We start from the raw sequence: 22,627 nt of genomic DNA, 5'->3' as shown, positions 1-22,627 counted from the left end.
CTGGTATCCCGAGCTACTCAGTATGTCAGTCGATCCCCCGGCTCGTCTGCCTCTTCAGGAGGACCTTCTGTCGCAGCAGCAGGGGACGGTCCTCCACCCGAACCTGTCCAGTCTCCACCTCCATACTTGATTGAGCAGCGACAGTTGAGGCCATTTGACTTGCCTCCTGAAGTCTGTTACATCATTCTGGCAGCCAGGCGTCCCTCCACAAAGTCGGTATACGCCTGCAGGTGGAACAGATTTGTGGCATGGTGCACAGCAAAGGCTGTGGATCCTCTCTCTGCCCCTCTTTCTGAGGTTCTCCTCTTCCTTCTTTCTCTTGCTCAGCAGGGCTCTGCTCTGGGCACTATCAAGGGCTACCTTTCTGCCCTTTCAGCCTTCCTGAGGCTGCCTGACCAGCCACCTTTGTTCAAGTCCCCTATTGTAAATTGCTTTCTGAAAGCATCACACACACGTTTCAACCTGTTCCCTTCGTGATGCCTCAGTGGGACTTGAACCCGGTTCTTACTTTTCTGATGTGCGCTCCCTTTGACCCACTTCATAACTGTCCTCTTCGCCTTCTTACTCTGAAGACCGCTTTCCTGGTTGCCATCACCTCTGCCAGGAGAGTGAGTGAGCTCCAGGCTTTATGCTCTAAACCTCCTTTCCTCTCTGTTCATCCGGACAAGGTTGTGTTGCGGACGAGACCTTCGATCCTGCCCACGGTTGTCACGGTCTTCCACATCGGGCAGTCCATTACCTTGCCCACCTTCTTTCCGCCTCCGCATCCCTCAAAAGAGGAAGAGCGGCTCCACCGTCTGGACCCAAAACGTGCGCTCTCTTTCTATCTGGATCACACGCGCCAGTTCCGGGTGGATGACCAACTCTTTGTTGGTTACGTGGGCGCTAAGAAGGGAAAGGCGTTGCACAAGCTGACCATCTCGCGGTGGATCATCTTGTGTATCCAGGCGTGTTACTCCTTGGCTAAGAAGGAACCCCCTGTTGGGCTGAGGGCTCATTCCACTCAAGCCACGGCAACTACAACTGCCTTGGGCCGAGGAGTGCCCTTGCAGGACATTTGCCAGGCAGCTACGTGGGCCTCGCTGCACACGTTTGCAAGACACTATTGCCTGGACAGCCAAGTCCGGAGGGATGGCTTCTTTGGCCGTTCCGTCCTCCAGGACTTTCTGGTGTGATTATTGGTTCGCAGACCCACCACCGGGGGTTGGTATTGCTGGGGTATCTTTTCTAAGGTAAGGAATCTTTCACTAACGTGTCTCTTTCAGATGCACAAGTTACTACTTGTGTTATGATATATCTGTAAGAGACATTAGTTAGTGATAGATTCCTTACCGACCTACCCATCCTCCCCGTTCTGTGAACCGATATCTAGGGTTAAGGTCATCCCCTTTCAGGGCCCTAGTTTCTTTGGCACCAGTGTTGGTTTTTAGCATGGCTTTACGTTTCTGGCGTGGAAAAGCTGTGGCTAAAAACTGATGTCAGCACGCGGAGGCGGCGTCTATATACTCAGACGTCATCATGACGCCGACGACTGACGCGGAGCCGCAGACGACTCCTACCGTCGCGCAAGGGTACTGCTATGCAAAACATTTCCGGATCCAGGCTGACGCCTGGAGATATTCTAAGGTAAGGAATCTATCACTAACCAATGTCTCTTACAGATATATCGTTACACAAGTAGTAACTTGTGCATTTGGGGGTCTATCCCATATCCCATTATTAAAGGCCTGTATGGAGGAGAGTTGTTCTCTCTTGATCCAACCTATGAATGGGACAGACTGGAAGGGGCAGTACTTAAAAGACTTTCATCACTCCCACAAGGTACCATGGTTCAGGCTATAAGGAGATAGTTCAGTCTGGTAGCTTGGAGCATGGTGGCTGCACTCGGCCCTAAGATACTTTAACACCTTGCTGGAGAATGATGAGGTGGCTAAAGTATCCAGATTGTGCTGGGAAGAGAGCCAAAGCAGCGAAAGGATGTGGGCAAAGGTCGTTTGAACTAGAATGACTGCAATGACGAATTGCCATTTAAATAGTGGTACGGTCACATCCTGGCTCACCTTTCCAGGCAAACGAGAATTGAGAGAATCTGCTGCTATGGTGTCACAACAATGTGATTCATTATATCTATTAGCTTCTCGTTGGCTTCACTTGGCCAGGATGGTGTTTTCCCTTGCTTATCACAGTTACCAGATCCGCGTTTGAGGAAAAGAAATCCTAAGGGTTTGAGTAAGATGCAATCCAATCTATTCATCCCACCCATATAAGACAGGGGTGCAAAATAATAGCAGTCTTTGTCCCTGCCCTTTGAAATCCAAATGCACTATTACGCATATTCTTATGGACTGCGCTTTTTATCTTGCAAATTGGATCAAGTTTTTAAGACCTTTGTTTTTTAAATATTATGCTCTTCATAGGAACAAGGCATTTGGAGTTACTGTCTGAGATGCGATATTTAGATGTGGCAGTTGGGATTGCTTGGTTCTTACGATCTGTTAAACAGAATTTCAAACAAGCATTTACAATGCAACAGTTTCGCCTTTGGAAAAGTTTGAGCTATTGGCATTGTAAATGACAAAATTTGTATTTATGTGTTGGTTTTGAAAACGGATAAATAAATGGCATTGTCATTTACATTGCCAATAGCTCTAACTTTTCCAAAGGCGAAACCGTTGCATTGTAAATGCTTGTTTTAGTGTGTGAAGAGAGTGGAGAGGACACGGTGAATACTGTTCAACATATAAGTTAGTGGGTGTGCACAAATTCAAAAGTCATTCGAACACCACAACTACGCTTTCACACCTTCTTTTAGCTACAGTATGTAGAGTTGCAATAATGTGTGAAAATCTGAGACCTGCGACAATCCAAACGTTTATATAATATCGGCATAATCAGAGGGGCTCCCATAATTTGTCACATCACTGCATGGCACCAATTGGGACAAGTGGTGTCCATTTCAGAAGCATTACACGAAGGAAGTTAAAAAAAAAAATCACACCCCTGGGGTGCCAAGTGGCTTTTATTCCAATCCTAGCACTGCCCTCCCTAACTCTGTTCTTTTTCTGCTGCTTGGGGCTGCTCTATTGCGAAAAATTGTATTATCTAAGTGACGCACGCTGTTAGACCGCTCCATGTTTATAACTTCACCCCTCAATAACTTTAACAAAGTACGAGACCTATTTCTTTAGCCAATTAGCCGAGCTTGTCGATTTTACATTCTACAAAGCCACCAAATGCGCTGGGCTCCTTTTATCGACACAACCTCGCGTCTAATATTCATAAAAATAATTTGTGATCTTCAAATAATAAAAAAAGATGGAACGTTGCTGACTTAGTGACTCTTCGTGAAAAAGAAAATCGTGGAAATAAGAAAGCTGAGCCAATTCCCCAACGTTGGGCCTCTGGCTGGTTCAGCTATCACACCAACATATAATTCCAACCAGGTGCTGGATAGCAAGGAAGGCGGGGTGCAGGGGAGTCTGGGGGAGGGAACCAGAAAGTTAAAGGCAGACAAAGGAACACTAGTCTACCACCTCTTTCGTGTTTGACTTTTTTATTTATTTATTTTATGAGTTTTTATATAGTGCAGACTTTACCCGAAGGTGTCAGAGCGCTTCACTATAGGAACAGTACTGATACATGAGGAGCAAATTACAAGTAAAGACGTGCACCCATTTCACTATCGCAACAACCGTACCACAAAAATGATGTAGTAGTGGCAGAAACCCCTTGAATTTTGATGATGGGAATACCAAGACTACCAGGCGGGTCCCCCACAATTAGTTGCTACGGACCAGCTAACCCTCCAAAGCGATCTCTGTTTTTGGGGAGTTTTAAGTAGCGCGAACTCGAGCCGAAGGTTTTGGAGCGCCTTACATGAGCACCGGTATGTTACAGAAGGACACATTCATTTGGGGGAGGGGATAGGCACAGGGCGATAAAGTGATTTTCCAATTTCACAGGCTGTTGAGCTGACAACGAGATTAGAACCCGGATCCCCAGCTGCAAAATCGACAGACCCGTGAAAGTAATCCAAATATCGACTGAGGACAAACTAATCATATGAGATATCTATCCAAACGATACTATAACCTACCTCCAGTTCACACAGATCAGTGCGTAACGCGCGTTAGCCACCTGAGCTACCTCACCAGGACTGGAAGTTGTAGGCTCCTGGTAAAATAGTGCTTGCAGCAACAAAGGCATAATAACGCCTCTGAGCCAATCCGTTTGCACCGGAATACAAGGCAAGGGCTACACAGATATCTGTGGCAGGCACATGAACCCGCAAAGTCATTTAATGAGACGGAACCTCGCGCAGGAGCATTCACCCCGAGAGCTCCACAGTTCAGAGAGTGGAATAAACAAATAACGGTCGGTGAACCAGAGAGAGTACTATTTCCGGGGGTGACACGAGAATATGAGGGGATCAGGTCGAACAGCGTCACGGGGGCCTCGGTTTTGGAAGCCTCGCGAGCACGTACCTCTCCGGCGGCCGCTCGAGGCGCACGGGCTGCGGTCTCCGAGTCTTGCTGCAGTTCGCGGCCGAGCACTGCCACTTCCTTTTTCCTCCACAAAAAAGGGGAAACAAGAAACAACGGCACAAACAGGAGGGCAGAGGCTTACCTCATGGCATGGCCTCGGTAGACGCTGCTCGGAAATCACAACGTCCTGTAGGGATTCGGGGGCGTGCTCTCCTCTTCCCATTGGCTGGAAGGTAAAATTCCAGCCAATGGGAAGAGGAGAGGGCAGGACTTAAAAAAAGACCCAGAAACGCCCCCGAATCGCGTCAAGGCGGGCCCTGAACTGAGTGACGCTCCTCTTCTCCAATGGCTGGCCAGCATTTACGAAGCCAGCCAATGGAGAAGAGGGGCGTGTTCAGGCCCCCATACTACAAACATAAGATTTCGGCTCCGCCCACTGCTTACGCAGTGCGACAGTAGCCGAAACCTAAAAATGAAATGAAACGGGGATGGCGTGGTGAGGGGGGCTCATTTTAAGGTTTTAATTAATGTGTACTTTTTAGAATGTTTTATGGACAATTGTCTAAATAAACTTGTTTTTAAGTCTTAAAAAAAAAGCGGGGGCACAAGTTGGTTGCAGAGGGGGGAATTATCTCCAATATCAACATCCAGTGGGGTTGCTGTGGATATAGCTGCTTGCAGCATTAATTCTAGTCTCTTTCTCTGCTGCGATGCATGGTTACATACCTTAGTTGGTAAACATCTTTTCATCCCTCAGGTCGATGAGATGCTCAAGAAGATCAAGAAGAACGCTGATGCAGTTAATACCATGGGTGCATTACATACTCCCACTGCCCCCATGACTCCTTTCGCCACCCACAGTACCATGGTGCAGCCAAAACAGTTGCCACACCTGACACTTCCACCACATACACTAGACATGAGCGTCAGACCCCTTAATGGGATTACTGTAGAGGAGGGTATGTGGGGCAGTGGCAAGGGTAGAGGTAAAAGGGTAGCTCCTAAAGGAGCCAATGCCCCAAAACAGTGATGCTCTTCTCCTTGCCCCTAACTATCTAACTCCTGTCGGGGGCAGGTTGCAAGGGTTTCTGCCTCACTGGGAGGCAATTACCTCTGACCCCTCGGTTCTAGTTATCATATGGGAGGGGTACTGTGTAGAAGTCACCCATACACCACCAAACATCCCTCCTACAAGCACAGAAGTTGTCCATAGAACACCAATGCCTGCTCCAAGAAGAGATGCACATGCTACTTGCCATAGGGGCCGTAGAGCTGCTGTTGCCACTACATCAAGGCAGGGGGTATACTTCCTGTACTTTCTCATTACCAAGAGAAATGGGTCTCTCAGGCCTATACTCTACCTCCGGCCCCTTAACAAGTTCATCCTGTCTGAACATTTCCACATGGTTGCTCTTCAGGATGTCATCCCCCTGTTGCAGCGAAGCGACTTCTTGACCGCCCTTGACTTGAAGGATACCTACTTCCATATTCCCATCCACTCCATCAATAGAAGATTCCTGCAGTTTGTGATGCGTGCACAACATTATCAGTTCAATGTGCTGCATTTCAGGGTCACAAGAGCCTACAGACTCTTCACCAAGTGTCTAGCTGTGATAGCCTCTCACTACAGGCAGATAGGGATCCACGTGTTCCCTTACCTCGATGACTGACTGATTAAGAGTGCCATGCAGAAGCAATGTCCAGCAGACATGCAAACAACTATAGGCCTTTCTCACAAGCTGAGCTTCATGCTAAATTTGGCAAAATCTCACCTTCAGTCCCTCCAACTACAACCCTTCCTCTGAGCTACCTTATACTCAGGGGTGTGGAAGGTATATCCAAGCCTGTCGAGGAACACTGCTTTCCAAAAACGGCGACCTCTTGTTTTTCAGCCGGAGAGTCGGGTAATGGTCATAACAGTAATGCGTTTGTTAGGCTTGCTGGCATCCTACTTTGCAAGTTTTTTCATTCAAGATTACACATGCGTCCCTTACAGCAGTGCCTAACAGTAAAGTCGTCTCAGGTAGAGGGTCTATGGGAGGATCTAGTGTTCATTCAGGACCGTACACATCGCTCTTTGCAGTGGTGGAATATCAACAACCTGTTGCCGGGACGCTTTCTATACCCAGTTCTGTAGGAGACAATTACCACGGACACCTCGCTCACAGGATGGGGAGTACATCTGCAGCATCCCACAAAACAGTGCATGTGTTCACCTGTGCACTAGGCCCATAATTATCAACCACCGGGAATTGCTAGCTATTTAGTTTGCTATACAAGCATTCCTTCCACTCATTCACAACAAGGTCTTTTAATTCTGCACGGACAAAACAACGGTCATGTTTTACCTATAAAAGAAAGGGGGCACGCACTCTCCCCAGCTGTCTGCTCTAGCCCAAAGCATTTGGAGGACGGCTATGCATCAGAAGATGCAGTGGTCATGCAGTTCATTCCATGTCTGGACAACTACTTGGCCGACCTCCTCAGCAGGGGGTATCAACAAGTCCACAAGTGGCAACTCCACTCCCAGACCCTACTCATTTACGTCCGGCGGTGGGGGTTCCCTCAAATAGACTTGTTTGCCACAGCCGAAAACGAAAAAAATACCCAAACGTCTCCTCCAGGTTATTACATCCACGGTCCAAGGGCAATGCACTGATGAATTGGTCAGGGATATTTGCCTACGCTTTTCTTCCGCTCCAGCTCATACCATTTGTAGTTCGCAAGTTGAGGCAGGCATTTCTTAACCTCTTCTTAGTAGCCCAACCTGGGTGCATCAGCCTTGGTACTCCACTCTCCTGGAACTCTCTTTAGTTCCTCACAAGATGCTCCCCAACAGGCCGGACCTTCTGACGCAAAACCACGGAACGCTCCGACAACCCAATGCTCAGCAGATCAATCTTGCAATGTGTTTCCTGAGGTCATAGAGGTTGATTATCTCAAATTGTTCGAGAAATGTATGTCCATCCTTTGTGAAATATGCAGGCCTACTACCAGGGCTTGCTAGGTGGCCAACTTAAAGTGTTTTGTACACTGTTGCCTTCTAAAGCATATCAAACCTCTCACAGAATTAGTACAAGACATTGTCTACTACCTTTTTGCCTACACTCCTATTCAGTAACAACTTGCTGTGGCTACTTACCTACAGAATAGGCAGCACACAGCGAGGTTCAGGGTACCAGCAATTGGGGCCTTCATGAAATGGCTTAAGAGGGTTATCCCTCCCCGGACGCCTACTGCCCCTGTGTGGAATCTCAATATCGTCCAGTGTTTTGAGCCCCTTTACTCATAGCTGCTTCAATTTCTTCCATGGAAATTAGCCTTCCTTGTAGCCATTATTTACCTTAGATGAGTTAGTGAGGTGCACATTCTTACCTTTAAGGAGCATTTCTTCAAGGTGCATCCTGATAGGGTGGTCCTCAGAACCCACCTCAGATTTCTCCATAAGGTTGTTTCTAATTTTCATCTCAATCAAACTATCGAGTTGCCTGTTTTCTTTCTGCATCCAGAGTCTGTAGCAGAAGGTGTCTGGCATACCCTGTATGTCAAAAGGACGTTAATGTATTTTTTATGTAGATAGAACAAACCCCTTTTGTAGGACTCAACAACTCCTCATGTCCTACTCCAAGCCACACAAAGGGAAGCTATTTCCAAGGCAGGGATTGTTCTTTGGCTTGTGAAGTGTATTCAAACATGTTAGTCGAATGGTGAAAGGTACCTCTCTGTTCCTCCCAGACCCCATTCCACTTGCATAAAAGGGGCTTCTATGGCTTTCTTAGGGAATATACCACAAGCTGACATATGTAAAGCAGCTACTGGCTACACATCTCATACTTTTACTAAACATTGTGTGGAGGTCCTGGTCAGACAACAAGCTAGAGTTGGCCAGGCTGTTTTACTCACACTGTTTCAATCTTCTACAACATAATTTAAGTCATCCCTTTTGGGGAGCACTGCTTTACAGTCTATGTACTACATGTGTATCTACAGTTCCACATGATAAGAACGAAAAATGGTACCCTGTAATTATCTGTTCATGGCATGTAGGGCTGTATATTCACTTGCACCCATCCTCCTTCCTGGATGCCTGGGGTCAGTTGCAGATTTTCTTACCTTAATTCTTTACTATGTATGGCCATCCCGTCTGTATCTCTATGCTCCATCTACAACTTCGCCCTCCGGGCAGCTAAAACAAACTGACCATGGAGCTGATGCCCATGCGCATTGTCTACAATAGGTGGATTCACCACACCTCATGACTCGAAAAGACTTCGAACAAAAACAAGTTGCTCACATAGATGGCGGGAGTATGCACAGCATGTGAATATACAGCACTTCATGCCATGAACAGATGCCCACAGGGTAACATTTTCCTTTTGGTCTCTAGGACTGTAAGGGGATGTCATACAGGTTCCTTAAATTAGGTCAGTACCCAACTCGGACAAATGCATGCTCCCCAGACTTCCAGTCCTGGAATGCCTTTTGCAGCTCCTAAAAGTTTGTAGTTTCTCTGAAACACTTGGCAAGGTTTGACCAACTGTCCTGCAAGATTTGCGTTGCTTTATTGCTGGCTCTCTTCCTCGAGGAGTACTTCAACAGTCTTTATTTAGATGGGTATTGCTATGGGCAGGTGCCAGCTTGCCTCTCAATAGGCAGTTTAACTAACTTCCCATTCTTCATATCACAGCAGCTTATTTCTCCAGTTCTTAGGGTTTGGACCCAACCCTTATGGGAAAACTACAACATGTATAGTTCTATTGTTGGTACTACCTCTTTCCATGCACAGGTTCAGGCGGAGGCACCTTCTTCAAGTCCGGAAGAAATCAGAATATTGGTACTTGGTGGCCAGTGCATACCCACATATTTAGGCGCTGGCAGGAGGCTAGGAAGAACCAGAGTTTTCTTTTCCAGTATTTACCTCCTACTCTGCACAGTGCACCACAACCTGTTGGATAGGCTCACACTATATAAAATGCAAACACTTGTATTCTGAGCTAATTTGGTTGAAGGCATCTAGCGGGCACAGTATGTGCATTAGACCAATACTGCCTCGACCTGCACAATTTCGGGTAAGGTGACCTGACAACGTGCTCTGGCAAGAAGTTAGGTCTGGTGCCGGTAGAAAAAAAACAGGCCTTGAATATGGAAATGAGACACCCACATGGAGGGTCAGCTGCAAGTTCTTTAAGACCGATTTCTAGGGATGGCAACATGTCCGTGGTCATGTCCTAAACATGGGCAAATACAAGTGCCCTGGATACCCCTTTTCCATGTAATTAATTACTCAATGCCTCCTATCAAGGACCCTGCAAAGGTCAGCTAGTCAAACCATCCTGTGTAGTAAGCAATATGCTTCAGCACCCACGCATCTAAGGGGGAAACGAAGGACCCCAGTTTTGGAGGTCTATTCAGATTTTAGTAAAGGGGACCTGAGGCCAAAGGAACAGGTTAAAAAAGGCCAGTACCCTTGAATTAGAATTAAGCTGCTTTCACCCATCAGTAAACCTGTAGTGTGACTAGAGGTGAACACCAGTTCTCTGAGTAGCAGGTCCTAATGCTGTGCTTGAAACCTATGCAGACATTATGAAGCATTGCCAGTGGACTTAGATTGTCATATCCACTGGTGGAACAGTATTCCACAGCTCTACTTACTGACTCATATCTTTTGGCTGTGGAGATTTTCTTTTGATACTTTAGTACAGTCTACCTGGATATTCGCAAGATCAGTGTGATCACAGCACATAACTTATAAGAAAAACATTTTTTTTATTTTTTGAAATGTATGAATTATTTTTTGGTTTTGAAATGTATAATTTCTGATAACCATGGCATTTTAAGGTTAGCAAACCTCTAGAAAATACCACTGAAGTCCTCTAAAGGTAAAAACTAAAAAGAAGAAAGCTTCATAAGCTGCGGGTCTCCTAATGTTGCTGTTATATCTGATTGTCATAATATGAATATGAAAAGAAAGAGTGTAACCTCTTTGGCCACAAGGGAACAGGGTAAGTAATAGCAGCTAACAAAAAAGTTCCCTTGATTTTATTTTCTACAAGTTTGTCAATTGCCTTGAAAAGGTAGATATCTGATTGTCATGCCTTAAAAGTATCCTTTAGTTGACACAAGTTGTATACAGACAACTTATAGGAAGGTAAATAAAACAATGAATAGAAATTGAAAAAACATTAGTCTATCTTGATCGGAACGTGGAAAGGGATCACATGGGGACATAAGACGTTGATTATCTCACTGACATCATTTTTGGGGTCTCCAGTCTGCATAATTGCCACATAGTGCTTTAGGTCCACACACTCAGAAAGAAAAGGAATGGATTTCACCCTATCAACCACAAGTGTGTCTCTCCTCCAGCGACTGCTGTAATGGAAGTGTCTGTGACAGCGGAAGTGGGGTTTGAGTATCCTCCTGTCTGAAGAACGTTACCATTGGAAAATAGACCTGACTGTCCAGAGTCTGTTATCGGATAAGGTCCAGAGATTGCTGCCCACCTTGGATTGAAATGGACAGGCTCCTATTCAGGCATTATTTAGCACTATAATTCAGACCAGTGAATCATTTAATTTATTTTGGTAATGTGTTCGAATCTAGCCTCAATATTAGCACTCTTTTTTACGAAACAGACGCTCAAAGTGGCGTATTGTTAAATGATTGGTCCCCTGCAGAATGGTACGAGGGGGCCCCTGAGCCTCCCAGATCTCACAGATATTCCTTGGCCTTGGGCGAAATTCCCCCTCCTCTTGCCACAGCGGCTTGTGTTACGCACCTGGATGCCTACTTAGGCACGTATATAATTGGCATGCGTTAGTGCATTTTGTTTTTTAGCCCTTTGGGTACAACCTCCTGGGTAATATTTACTAAGGAAATCAGCCTTCCTGAAACCACACTTCAAGAATCTACTTAACCACAACTATTATGTTGTAAAGTGGGGTAATGTGCTGAATACAGCTATTTTTTGGATGTCTAGTTTTGAAAACCAATGAAAGCACTTTAGTAAAAAATAATAGCCTTCTTTTTAGCAGAATGTTTCGGTAGCTTTTGAGGCTTACTAGTTTGAGCTCTACAACAAGATAACAAGGGTGGGTGCGACTTGTGATGCTTAAATGTGTCCTCTAGTCATTTGTATTGCAATGAAGCCCTGGTTGTCCTGCTGCACTGCTTTAACTGCAGAGCGTTTTTTCTCTGTGTTAATTGACATTATATTGTTGTTGGTCTCTAGGCTGTTTGAACGGAAAAGGTCAAGCTCAGACAGACGATGGGAAACCAGACCGGGCCTTACTGCAGCAGATGGAGGAAATATACACCAGCATTCCCGTACAGCTTCCTGAGACCAATCCCCACGTGCAGCGGCTTTACCAGGACTGGTTGGAAGGTAGTGACTCCCACAAGACAAAGGAGACCCTGCACAGGAGCTATGGCACCACTAGCCAGACCTCAGCCAGCCTGGATATCAAGTGGTGACACGCCTTCTGGTGGCACTCAGGAGAGCCAGTTGCCCACCATTGTCCTAACACCACAATGAAAAACACTGAACTGGAAATATCTCTATGCAATTACGAACCTAGCACATTGGTTTCTTGGACCATTTTCACCCATCCAACTAACCTCTCTGACTTGACGCCATGCGTTTCTGAAGTACGAATACGATATTGTGTCCATATCTGCCCTTCCTTAGCCTTTCACCCCTCCCCTTGAGCTTTCTGATCAGGTACAGTCTAGCTTATATATGAATTCCCTTGTCTGCCTGGGAAGAGGGTCAGATTGATGGGGGAGAAATTGTCCCTCTGTCATGGTTTTCAAATGTTGTTTTGCATTGTCTTTGTCTTGCATGAGAAGACGTTGCGCTTCTTTAGCAAAATTATCTTTTGTCTCCTTTACCAAATAAAAAAGGGTGAGTATATGCGAGAAATATTTGTATCAAGAACATTTTGTTGAAAAGTGTCATCCCTTTAGGGCAGCTTGTGTTTTGTGGTTTTCTGTACTTTGGTTATCTAATGATGACAAAGAAACTTAAAGCCAGTTTGATGTTTCCATGATAATATATTCTAATTTGAGGTGTGTGATTTGTTTTAAATATTGAGAGGGAGGGACTCTGAGCGCATAAATGTCCAGCATACATGCTCTGATTAGCTAATCATGATTACCGGAGTTTGCAGTTCCTAGTAAGTACAGATTTGTCTTCTTGGGTCAGTTAAGTTCCACACAGTCTTCAGGGAGAATTACTCTGTAGGAACAAATGCCTTCACACACCTAGATAGGAGTCATGCTTCATCATTGGGCTTTTGCTCCACGTTGGGCCGGCGCTGCAATGCCCGACGGACACCCTCAATGGGGGATTTTTACCAGAGATCTTTTTATAAGGCATATGGTGAAGTGTGGGTAAAATAGTAGATTGGTGTATTTTAATATTTTAAGTACTTGTGTGAAAGAGTGGAATAAAAATAGGACTGAGGGTGCTGTACAGAAATATTTTAATGATTGAGTCCTTCTGCCTATGTTATAAGTAAGTACATTTTTAGAAGACCTGCAGTGCACACAAAATTATGGCATCATCAATTTCACGATTATCCAAAAATTTACAATTTGAGACACCAAAGCATGCTCACATGTTCATGCTCACTCTCTAATGTGCCTCATGAATTAAAAAGTGCAATTCACCAACACCACATTGAAGATATAACCTATAACATGAAATTCCAACACACACTGTTGATCAGTGAGGAAATGTACCCACTGAGGGTATAAATCAGGAATCCTCCCATATTTTGCCTGGTGACACGCTTATTAGCGTGCTATAAAATATCAAAATACAGGGTCAGTCGACCTGTGTTAATGATCTGGCGAGCGAGCGGTTAAATTTCACTGACACTCTCCTTTAGCAAAATTGAGCTGCTATGCCACACTTAAGAACTCCTGTACAGGTCTTCTCAAAAATTGATTTACTTATTTAGAGAAGTATAGGTGACTGAGAGTAACACAAATGAACTCCTATATCGAAACCCCAGTCACTATGTAGATTAGGTTTTTATGGTCCTGAAGAAAAGCCACCAGATAATTCACATGACTAAATTAGGCTTTCACCATGTCGACCTTCAGCTACCTTAGATATTCACTTCTAGTACGTAGCGCCACATATTTGAACATAGGCAGTAAAACTCAATCATTAAAATATTTCTGTAGAGAACCCCCTCTCCTATTTAATCCCACTCTTTCCGTCATTGAGCAAAAGCCCAATGATGAAGCATGACACCTATCTAGGTGTGTGAGGGTATTTGTTCCTAGAGAGTAATGCCCCCTGCATACTCAGGAACTTAACTGACCTAAGGAGATATCCATTCTTACTAGTAATTGCATATCCTGGTGATCATGTGATCTGTTTAACCATTTTAACAGGTTACTGAAGATTTGACTAAGAATTGTCCTTTTTATGGTCTCATTTTCACTTCCTCATGCACACATTACTCTTAATTTGTGCTCCTATCCCTTTATCTCTAGGGATTTGCCTTCACTTCCAAAACACCTTATAACAGAAATGTCATGCTTATAAACTAAAATTGTCCTACAAATAATGGGATTTTTGCAATCACACAATACATCTTCTGTTTCTCATAGTAAAAAAAACACCAGTAAGATTAAACGATGATGACAGTTGGAGCTTAAGGAAGGACTCACTGCCCACTCTTCATTTCTCTCTCGCGGAAACGTTTACCACAAAACTTTCTCTTCGCAGGGAATTACAAAGCGGTTGTTACAACGACCGCGTTTTAATTCCGTATACTATTACTCCGCAAGTCGGAACAACGATTTGCGGAGGGGAAAGAAGGTGTTGGGTTTAAAATCCAACACCTTCCCTACTGTCTGCAAAGACTGGAGTTGGAATAGTAAATTATACTATTCCAACATCCAACGCCCACGACTTGCATGGTAATGGTATGCGGAATTACAACGCAGTCGTAACAACCGCAATGTAATTCCCTGCGGGGAAAAAGACTGCGTGATAACGAGGTATATTCGTTTCTCGCAATAGTTGCAAAAAATGCTTTGTCAGTAGAGCAATGGAGAGCAAATTGGGGTGTTGAACATTTTGATGTTCTAACTGGTTCCTCAAATCTACCTTTCCTGTTTTCCCGCCTTCTGGAAAATTATACCCAAAGAATGAAGTAAAACATACTGGACAACACAGTGAGCAAGCAAATATCCTGAGATTGTAACTCAAAAGTGAAGAATTTCCACACTTTGGAAGCCCACTAGGATCTGCATGTAAGCAAAGCCTCTTTAACTAGGAGAACTATATGTGCCATTGCCACGGAGACCCTAGCACAAGCAGCACAATCACTGCTCACTTCACTCTCCACATGGTGAAGAGTGCAGGATTGGTCAGACATCTTAAAAGCACACTGTAATGGAGGCAACAAAATTAAATGCAAACTTTTTCCTGATATTTTAATGGTTTTGATCGCCTTGCAGTTTCATTTTGACTTTCCAACTTTGTTTTTTAATAAAGTGGTTCATTGATATTTCCATTATCTGCAACCTCTAACGACATATTCCAGCACGTAAACATTGCCTTCAGTCTACACAGGTATATGGTTTCACTGATGGATCCGGTTTTGCTGTGTGGAACTATTCCAGATTCACATGCTGTGCTTTATCTTGTCATCTAGTAATCGGGTTTAGAAAGACATGCTTTTTACATAATCTGTTTATATTTGGGCATCTATCATAATAGGAGTAGCTTTTCGTGATGTTGTTTATGATCCTAGAATGCCTCACTACATGTCCATAAATTTTAGATTTCTTTTAATTTGTTTCCTGGTTCAGATGCACGTGTGAGTTAGGAGAAAATATGTAATAAACCTACTTTTGGTTTTAGTACGGATACATCAGAGTAAATTAGTCATCAAAAATTTTAGAGTCATGGTTCTGCATAAATCATGAACTATAACATCAGAGTCAGATATCAACAAAATATTTTGCTGAGCACTTTTCAATTAGAAGAGGTCTTTGGTTTTATGTAGATATTTATAGTCAAGATTTCTAATTGGTTTGGTTATGAAAAGGACTCTCTTTAGGTTTTGTCCTCAGTGTAGTCATTGGTAACCACGTAAGGACAAACATAATGTATGAATGTATGTCTGGCCCTGACATATGATTCATTGGGGTACAAGACTTCTGCAGTTTCAAGCCAAAAACTTTGAAAACACAGGAGGATATAGGGTATGCTTATTTCACCATAGCTTCAAGATCATATTCCCCAGTGGTGCGACCTATTGCGTACACTTTGGGGATACTAAAATAAAAATTTCTTACTATTAGCATAATGAGGAAACCAAGACTTTTACTTTACAAAATATGTACCGACTCTAAAGCAGGAAAAAAAGAAATTCGAGTCAGCTTCCAAGAATCATGATGAAGATCGACCAGATAAATCAAAACTAACTCGAAAAAACCTACTGAGTCCCCAGAGTTGATGTTGAAAAGTTTACCTAGAACATTGGAGTCAAATAAAGACTTTATGATACAACATAGAATATTTGCATCTCAAAATCAACATGAGTTGACACTAGCTAGGAGGATTATCAAATGGCTAAATTATGCACAAAACCAGATCATGCGGAAGATGTTAATCAGAATTCCTCACAGGGTTCTCTTGAGGAGGATTTAGGGGCAAAAGTAGGTGATAAAGGGAAGACTTGGGAAGATAGTAATTCAAATCTCCAGATGAAAACCCTGAATGATCTCTTCCTCACCCATACCTACACTATACTGTCATAAGGAGGGTGGCAAAGAATGACCATGTATAATTTGAAGAACTGTGTTTTCTTTTTAGAAACTCTGGGGCATGTGAAGAGGGAAGCTATGTTTGCCTGTGTTGGCCTAGTGTGGTACAACATCATAAAAACAGCCAAGGCAGTTACGCCAAGGGTGAAGTAAAAATATAAAGCATTTCAGGGAGATCCAATTGTATTTGCACTCATATAGAGCCATTCATTGGGCTGACTTTGTGGTCATGAAGACATGTTGAATGTATCCGCTCCCACTGGTGTACATCCTGACATGGAAAGATAAAAGGTGATAGTAAGTTGCCAAAAAAATAGTGAGATCAGCAGTAATGCAATGGAGTATTGCTAATTTTCCAACTTTGCTGAGCAGTTACGACCATCTGTAAATGGGAGAAGTACTCGAGAGCCTTCCTGAGGAGAACAAGAAGAGCTTGGCCGTTGTTCAGGAAGGTAAAACCATCTCCATTGCTTGTTTGCTGCCTGCCCTAGATGCAGCTAATAATGTTAATAAGATTTAATGAGCACATGAATACCCAGAGATGTCTTGGCGCTAGGCTTGCCGTAAGCCCAGTCGAAGTGTCTAGTTCTGAAATAGCCAGGTTTTTAGCCCTTTTCTAAAGATGGTGACGGAGCTTGCAGTTCTGAGGTCCATTGGGAGCATGTTCCAGAGTTTTGCTGTGCCATACGAGAAGCTTTGCCCGCCCCAGCTAGAGGACCGTATTCTCAGTACTTTCATAAGTCTAGCACCTGTGGAACGTAGCTGTCTGAATGGTTAATTCCAGGCAAAGAGATTTCTCAGAAATAGTGGTCCTGTGTTGCTCAGTGCCTTGTATACTAGGCATAATGACTTGAATTTAATTTGTTGTGCCACCGGAAGCCAGTGGAGTCTACGAATTCCTTAGCTACTGATTCGTGCTTAGGGACGTTCAGCAGAAGTCTTGCAGTTGCATTTTGAACTGTCTGGAGCTTTTTTTGATATTGCTTCTGCATACTCTGGTAGGGCCCATTACAGTAATACAATTTTGACTGAATTAGTGTGGTTACAACTGTCTTTCTAGAGTCAGTGGGGATGTAAGGTAGGATCTTCTTGAGTTTCTTTATCAGAAAGTGGAAGGCAGAAACAATGGTATTTTTCTGGTAAGATGGTGCTAGTTTATTATCAATTAAAACTCCCAGATTTTTTGCTTTCTGAGCTGGTTTTTGCGGTTCACCCATCTCCACCGGTCACCAAAGGTTGTCCCATCCGGGTTGCAGGTTACCAAAGACTACTAGCTCGGTCTTCTCAGAATTAAGCTTAAGACCGTGTTTTCCCATCCATCTATTTTTTTCCCTCATACAATTCTGAAACAGTAGTGTGGGGGAGGATTGATGTTTGTACGTTGCCATCACTATCTGGGTGTCATCGGCATAAGACATGAGACTAAAACCGAACTCTTGGATCAAAGGGGCGAGTTCAGATACGTACACATTAAAAAGGGATGGACTCAGAGATCAGCCCTGTGGAACTCCACATGGGAGGATGTATGGATCCGATTCATACTTGTCCAACGTCTCTGTTTGTTTCCTTTCCTTCAGAAAGGAGGAAAGCAAGGTCAGTGTCGCTCCCTTGACCCCCAGCATTGCCAACCGTTGCTACAGAAGATTGTGATCAGCAGTATCAAATGAGGCTGACTAATCGAGGAGAACAAGGTCGGCCCTGCCCCCTCTGTCCATAACAGTCCTCATCTCCTAGGTTGCCCTAATTAATGCTGTTTCAGTACTGTGCTCGTGTCAAAAACCAAACTGGGAGTTACGTAATTTGTTTTCCTGGATGTATTGGGCTGTTTGTTCATGATTTTTTCCAACTATTTTGGCTGGAAGTGGCAGCCGAGCTACATGATTAGACACATCCAGATTGGGTTTTTTAAATAGTGGAAGTATGGAGGAGTCGTTCCATAGAGATTAGATATTGCCCAAGATGAATATATTGTTGAAAATTTCTGTGAGGTCAGGGCTCACCACCTCCACTATATCTTTCAGAAATGGAGTCTCAGTGTCATTTACATTAAAGACACAGATGACGAGGAACATGGCGGCGGGCTGAGAGCCGGTCGCGGTAGCACCGAGGCGTCCGGATGACCGAAATGAGTGCAGCACGATAGCGAGAGGTCGCTAGTCTCCCCCTGTCTTGGTGAGAGATAGATGCGTTTTTCTCCTCGCAACCGCTGATTGTAAACCTAATGCCGGCTCCTCTGTTTCTTTTCCCCGAGGATCTACGGCTGTTTCAGGAGGTGCTGCAGCAGGCGGCGCTAGGACCTGCTGGGCTTTCAGAATTGGGTCGGCTCAGCGAGGCTCAGCGCGAGAGGAAACGCCTCTACAGGGCGAACGGAGACAGAGGCGGATAGCCAGGACGCATGCTGGGTTTGCAGGGTTTGCAGGTTATGCATCCCTTAACACTTAACGCCTTTAAAATTGGCATGCAGCGTAATTAAGAATGTCCTAGCGGAAAGCAGTACCCAGCGGTAATCAGCGGTAAGGAGGTATTCAAGGGGGTATTGATAGTAGTAAATCCCCTGCGCATTACACCATACTATTGCATGATAGAAAATAGAAAATCTACAACCCGCTTTTTCCTATTTCTGCTGAGGTTGCAGCTGGCCACGGCTGGTCTGATCACGGACCAGTGCGCATTAATACTTATGCTTGAAGAACGCCGACGATGCCTATGGAGCAGATTTCGCTCTGCACTGTTCAAACTTAAACTCGGAAGCCTGGTAATACAAACACTTGAGCAACAACCTAACAAAACAGACTTTGAGAGAAAGAAGCTTTACTCTCTTGCAACAAAGTGTGGGGAGAGGGGGAGTAGAGTGGTAGAGACTCACAGGCTTATTACTGGGAGGGGGGGTTGTATGGATCAAACGCAGCTTGGTCTCCCAGTTTATAAGATCACTGAAGTCACTGAAGTTATAGCTCAAGAGCCGGTTCTGTTGAAATTTCCGGAGTTAGGAGGGCAAGAATCAAAGGAAGCGGTTACACCTAGGACTATTGAGCAAGCTAATGTTGAGATAAGCTCAATTTCAGTAAAACAGGGACATATCCTTCCAGTAAGAAGAAACAGGTATCAGCTGAGATCCAGGGTAGGATTAAAAGAGAAAGGGGCTCTACAGTTTGAAGAGAGGGAGCGACCTATGCCATTAACCCCCTGCAAAAGCAAAAAGAAAAAGACTATTTCAGTCAAAAAGTTTAAAGGTGTATCTCATGAGGGCCAAGTGGTGAAAAGTACTCCATCCCTAAAATCTTTTTTCAAGGTCTTGGATCAGGCTAAGCGTTCCTCAGTGCAGTCGGAGGGCAACATTGGCACTACTTCTTTAAAAAACAGATACGGGGTCTTAAAAAATCTGGGTGATATGGAAAATGCGGATGAGACTGAAAGTGTAACAGGTACCTCGGCCAATTCAAATAAAGTTTCCCCAGCAGATAAAGTGCGAGGAAACCAAGACACCAGACCCAAGAGTCAGGTCGTAACAGTTAAACTTGCACAAAGCAGCTCTAGGGAGGCAGAAGAGGAGACTAGGAGAATGGACGCAAGTAAAGATAACCAATCAGACTTAGCCCGAATAGCTTCAGGAACAAGGAGGAGGTCTGAGGATTCAAGCGAGCAGGAAAGTGACCGACTAGGGGATCTTTTTCGATCCCTGAGAGGCGACATGATGTCGAAATTTGAGATATCGGAAGCCAATCAAAAAACAATACAGGACAGATTCGATGTGCTAGAATCTAAGTTAGAAAAGGTCACTTTGCGTACAGGGAAACTTGAAATAGAAGCGGCTGCTTTGAACAAAACGGTACACGGAAATAAAAAGGACATAGAACATCTTAAAGCCCAGAACAGATCATTGGTTATGGACATTGAACGGATGGAGACCCATGCTAGGAGGAATAACTTAAGGATCCTGAAAATACCAGAAGGGGAAGAGTTGGAGGACTTAAAAGGATTTGTCTGTAAACTCCTGAGGGACGGTGTTTTAAATGATCGTCCGGATATAAATTTGGAGGAAGAAATCCAGAGGGTACATAGAGACCCCTACAAGAGGCGTACTGACAGGAAAACTCCTAGGAAAATACTTATAAACTTCCAGACATACAGCGTTAAAGAGCTTATCCTAGGGCGATCCCTTACGAAAACAGATCTACGCCATAAGTCCAGTCCCTACCTTATCAGGTCTGATATTGGCGCAAAAACTGCGCAAAGACAATGGGAGCTGGGCACTAGAATGCCGGACTTAAGGTCATTGGGAGCACATGTCCAGATGAGATTTCCAGCCATGCTCAGGATTATGTGGAAGAATAAGACATATAGCTTCACACAGCCAGAAGAGGTCGACAATCTTTTAGATCGAATAAGAAGTGAGCAGGAGGAATAGGACTGGATAGATAAGCTGAGTACTTCAAGGAAGAAAATAATAAAAGGAAGGAAATAAATATAAACAAAAAAAAAAAAAAAAGGGATGGTGCGGGGAGAATCTGAAAAAGCAAATGATTGTATAAGTAGGCTGTATGATAAAAATGGGGGACATGAAGATTTATTTGTAATTTAATTTGTCTCGCTCGAATACAGTAAACTGGTCAAGGGCACCACTCGGTTGCTCCGAAAGGCGAAGTCATCGCCAGGTATGTTGGGGGGGTTCCTCAGGGGGAGGGGTTCAATGGGTGGGGGGAGTCAGGGGGAAAAATAAAAAATCCTCATATATAAATAAATGTTTGATGTATAAAGGTATGGATGGGTACGAGCGTACATCAGAATTATGATTAATCCGTATAAGCTTAAGGTTCTGTCATGGAATATTAATGGTATAGGGGAAAAAATAAAACAGAATAGAATTTGTGAATTCTTAAGAAATTCGGATGCTCAAATTATAATGTTACAAGAAACACATTTGGAGGCAGTATTATGTGATTCTCTCTTTAAAAAGTGTAGGTGGGTTCAAGACATAATCAGTTCCAGGCAATTAGGTGTTACAAGGGGAGTTTCTATTATAATTCGAGCAAACAGGGGGATAAGCTTGAGAAGTTTTGAGACGGATCAATCGGGCAGGTGGCTAGTTGCATAAGTATACATTCAAACTATCCCATATACAATCGCAGTGTACTATGGTCCTAATGAGGACAATCCGGTTCCGCTCTCCAAATTAGAATTAGCTTTATTTACGACAACTGGTCCTCTAATCCTAGGTGGGGATTTTAATCTGCTCTTCGACCAAAAACTAGATAGAACTTCTAGGGCTAAATACCATGCTCCCTTAAAATCACTTGCCATCCTGGATGCCTTAATGAAAGACTTTACTCTTGTAGATGTCTGGAGAAAAAAGTATAGATCTCAACCAGGCTTCACTTTTTATAGTAAAAAATACAAGAATTACTCCAGAATAGACCACCTCTTAGTTGACCAACACCTTCTCAAAGACATTAGCTATCTCTCCTTCACGCCCTCAGGACTATCGGACCACGCTGTTTTAGAATTGGTAATTAAACTGAATATAACTTCACCAAAACCAAGGTGGACACTGGAGAGATCATTTCTATTAGATAATCAGATAAAAGTAGAAGTTAAAGACAAAACATCAGAATTCTTCATAATAAATTCAGGATCCTCCTCCTCCCAGATAGTATGGGAAACTTATAAGGCTTACTTGAGGGGTGTTTTAAGTTCTCTAATGTATTATAAGAGAAAAAGTATAAAAATAAAAAGAAAGGAAGATTTGGCAGCAATAACTAGAAAGGATCTCGACTTACAAAATGCAATTCTAATAAACTCCAGGGAGTACATTTGTTAGAGAAGGAACTTGTTGACTTACAGCTCCAGTTAAAAATTTCGGATGAAAGAACTCTTAAAGAAAAATGGGAGTCTAGCAGATGAAAAAATTTTGAGTATGGAGAGAAGTGTGGAGCTCTCCTTGCCTGGAAAGCTAGAGAAGAGAGAACGAGAAATAACATCAAAGCCCTATTGCATAGACAGACAGGAGATTTGATAGAAACAGACGCAGAGATAAGAGAAGAAGCTAGGTCCTTTATGAGGAGTCTTTACACGGAAGACAAAGATCCCATGGGGGTGGATTTAGAATCCTGGCTGGGTATAAAACATCTGCCGCAAATGTCCGAATCGGATAAAGCATATTTGGAAAGTGAGATAACAGAAGGGGAAATTTTAGGTCAATTGAAGAAAATGAAAAGGGGGAAAGCTGCAGGTTCTGATGGGCTGCCAGTGGAGATCTATTCGGACAATAAAGACCAATTAATAACTCCATTAAGGGAACTCTTCAATCTTTTATTGATTCAAGGCTACTCTACACCTCCCTCATGGGGAGA

At 43.7% G+C, this 22,627-nt stretch overlaps 1 protein-coding gene across 4 annotated transcripts in view; it reads left to right on the top strand.

Annotated features, from left to right (window-relative positions):
* The window catches only part of NARF (nuclear prelamin A recognition factor), a 398,106-nt gene extending 385,701 nt beyond the window's left edge, over nt 1-12,405 (top strand). For all 4 annotated transcript variants that reach the window (XM_086930648.1, XM_086930650.1, XM_086930651.1 and 1 more), the window contains one exon: nt 11,716-12,405. In XM_086930648.1, the coding sequence (XP_086786774.1) occupies nt 11,716-11,957 (242 nt within the window). In that variant the 3' untranslated portion in view covers nt 11,958-12,405. The remainder of the gene's footprint in view (nt 1-11,715) is intronic.
* The last annotated feature ends 10,222 nt before the right edge of the window (nt 12,406-22,627 follow it).

Source organism: Lissotriton vulgaris, chromosome 7 (assembly GCF_964263255.1).
Source record: "Lissotriton vulgaris chromosome 7, aLisVul1.2, whole genome shotgun sequence".
NCBI classification, from domain to species: domain Eukaryota; kingdom Metazoa; phylum Chordata; class Amphibia; order Caudata; family Salamandridae; genus Lissotriton; species Lissotriton vulgaris.
The sequence above is the reverse complement of the archived record's forward strand: the minus strand, read 5'-3'. Positions and strand labels throughout refer to the sequence as shown.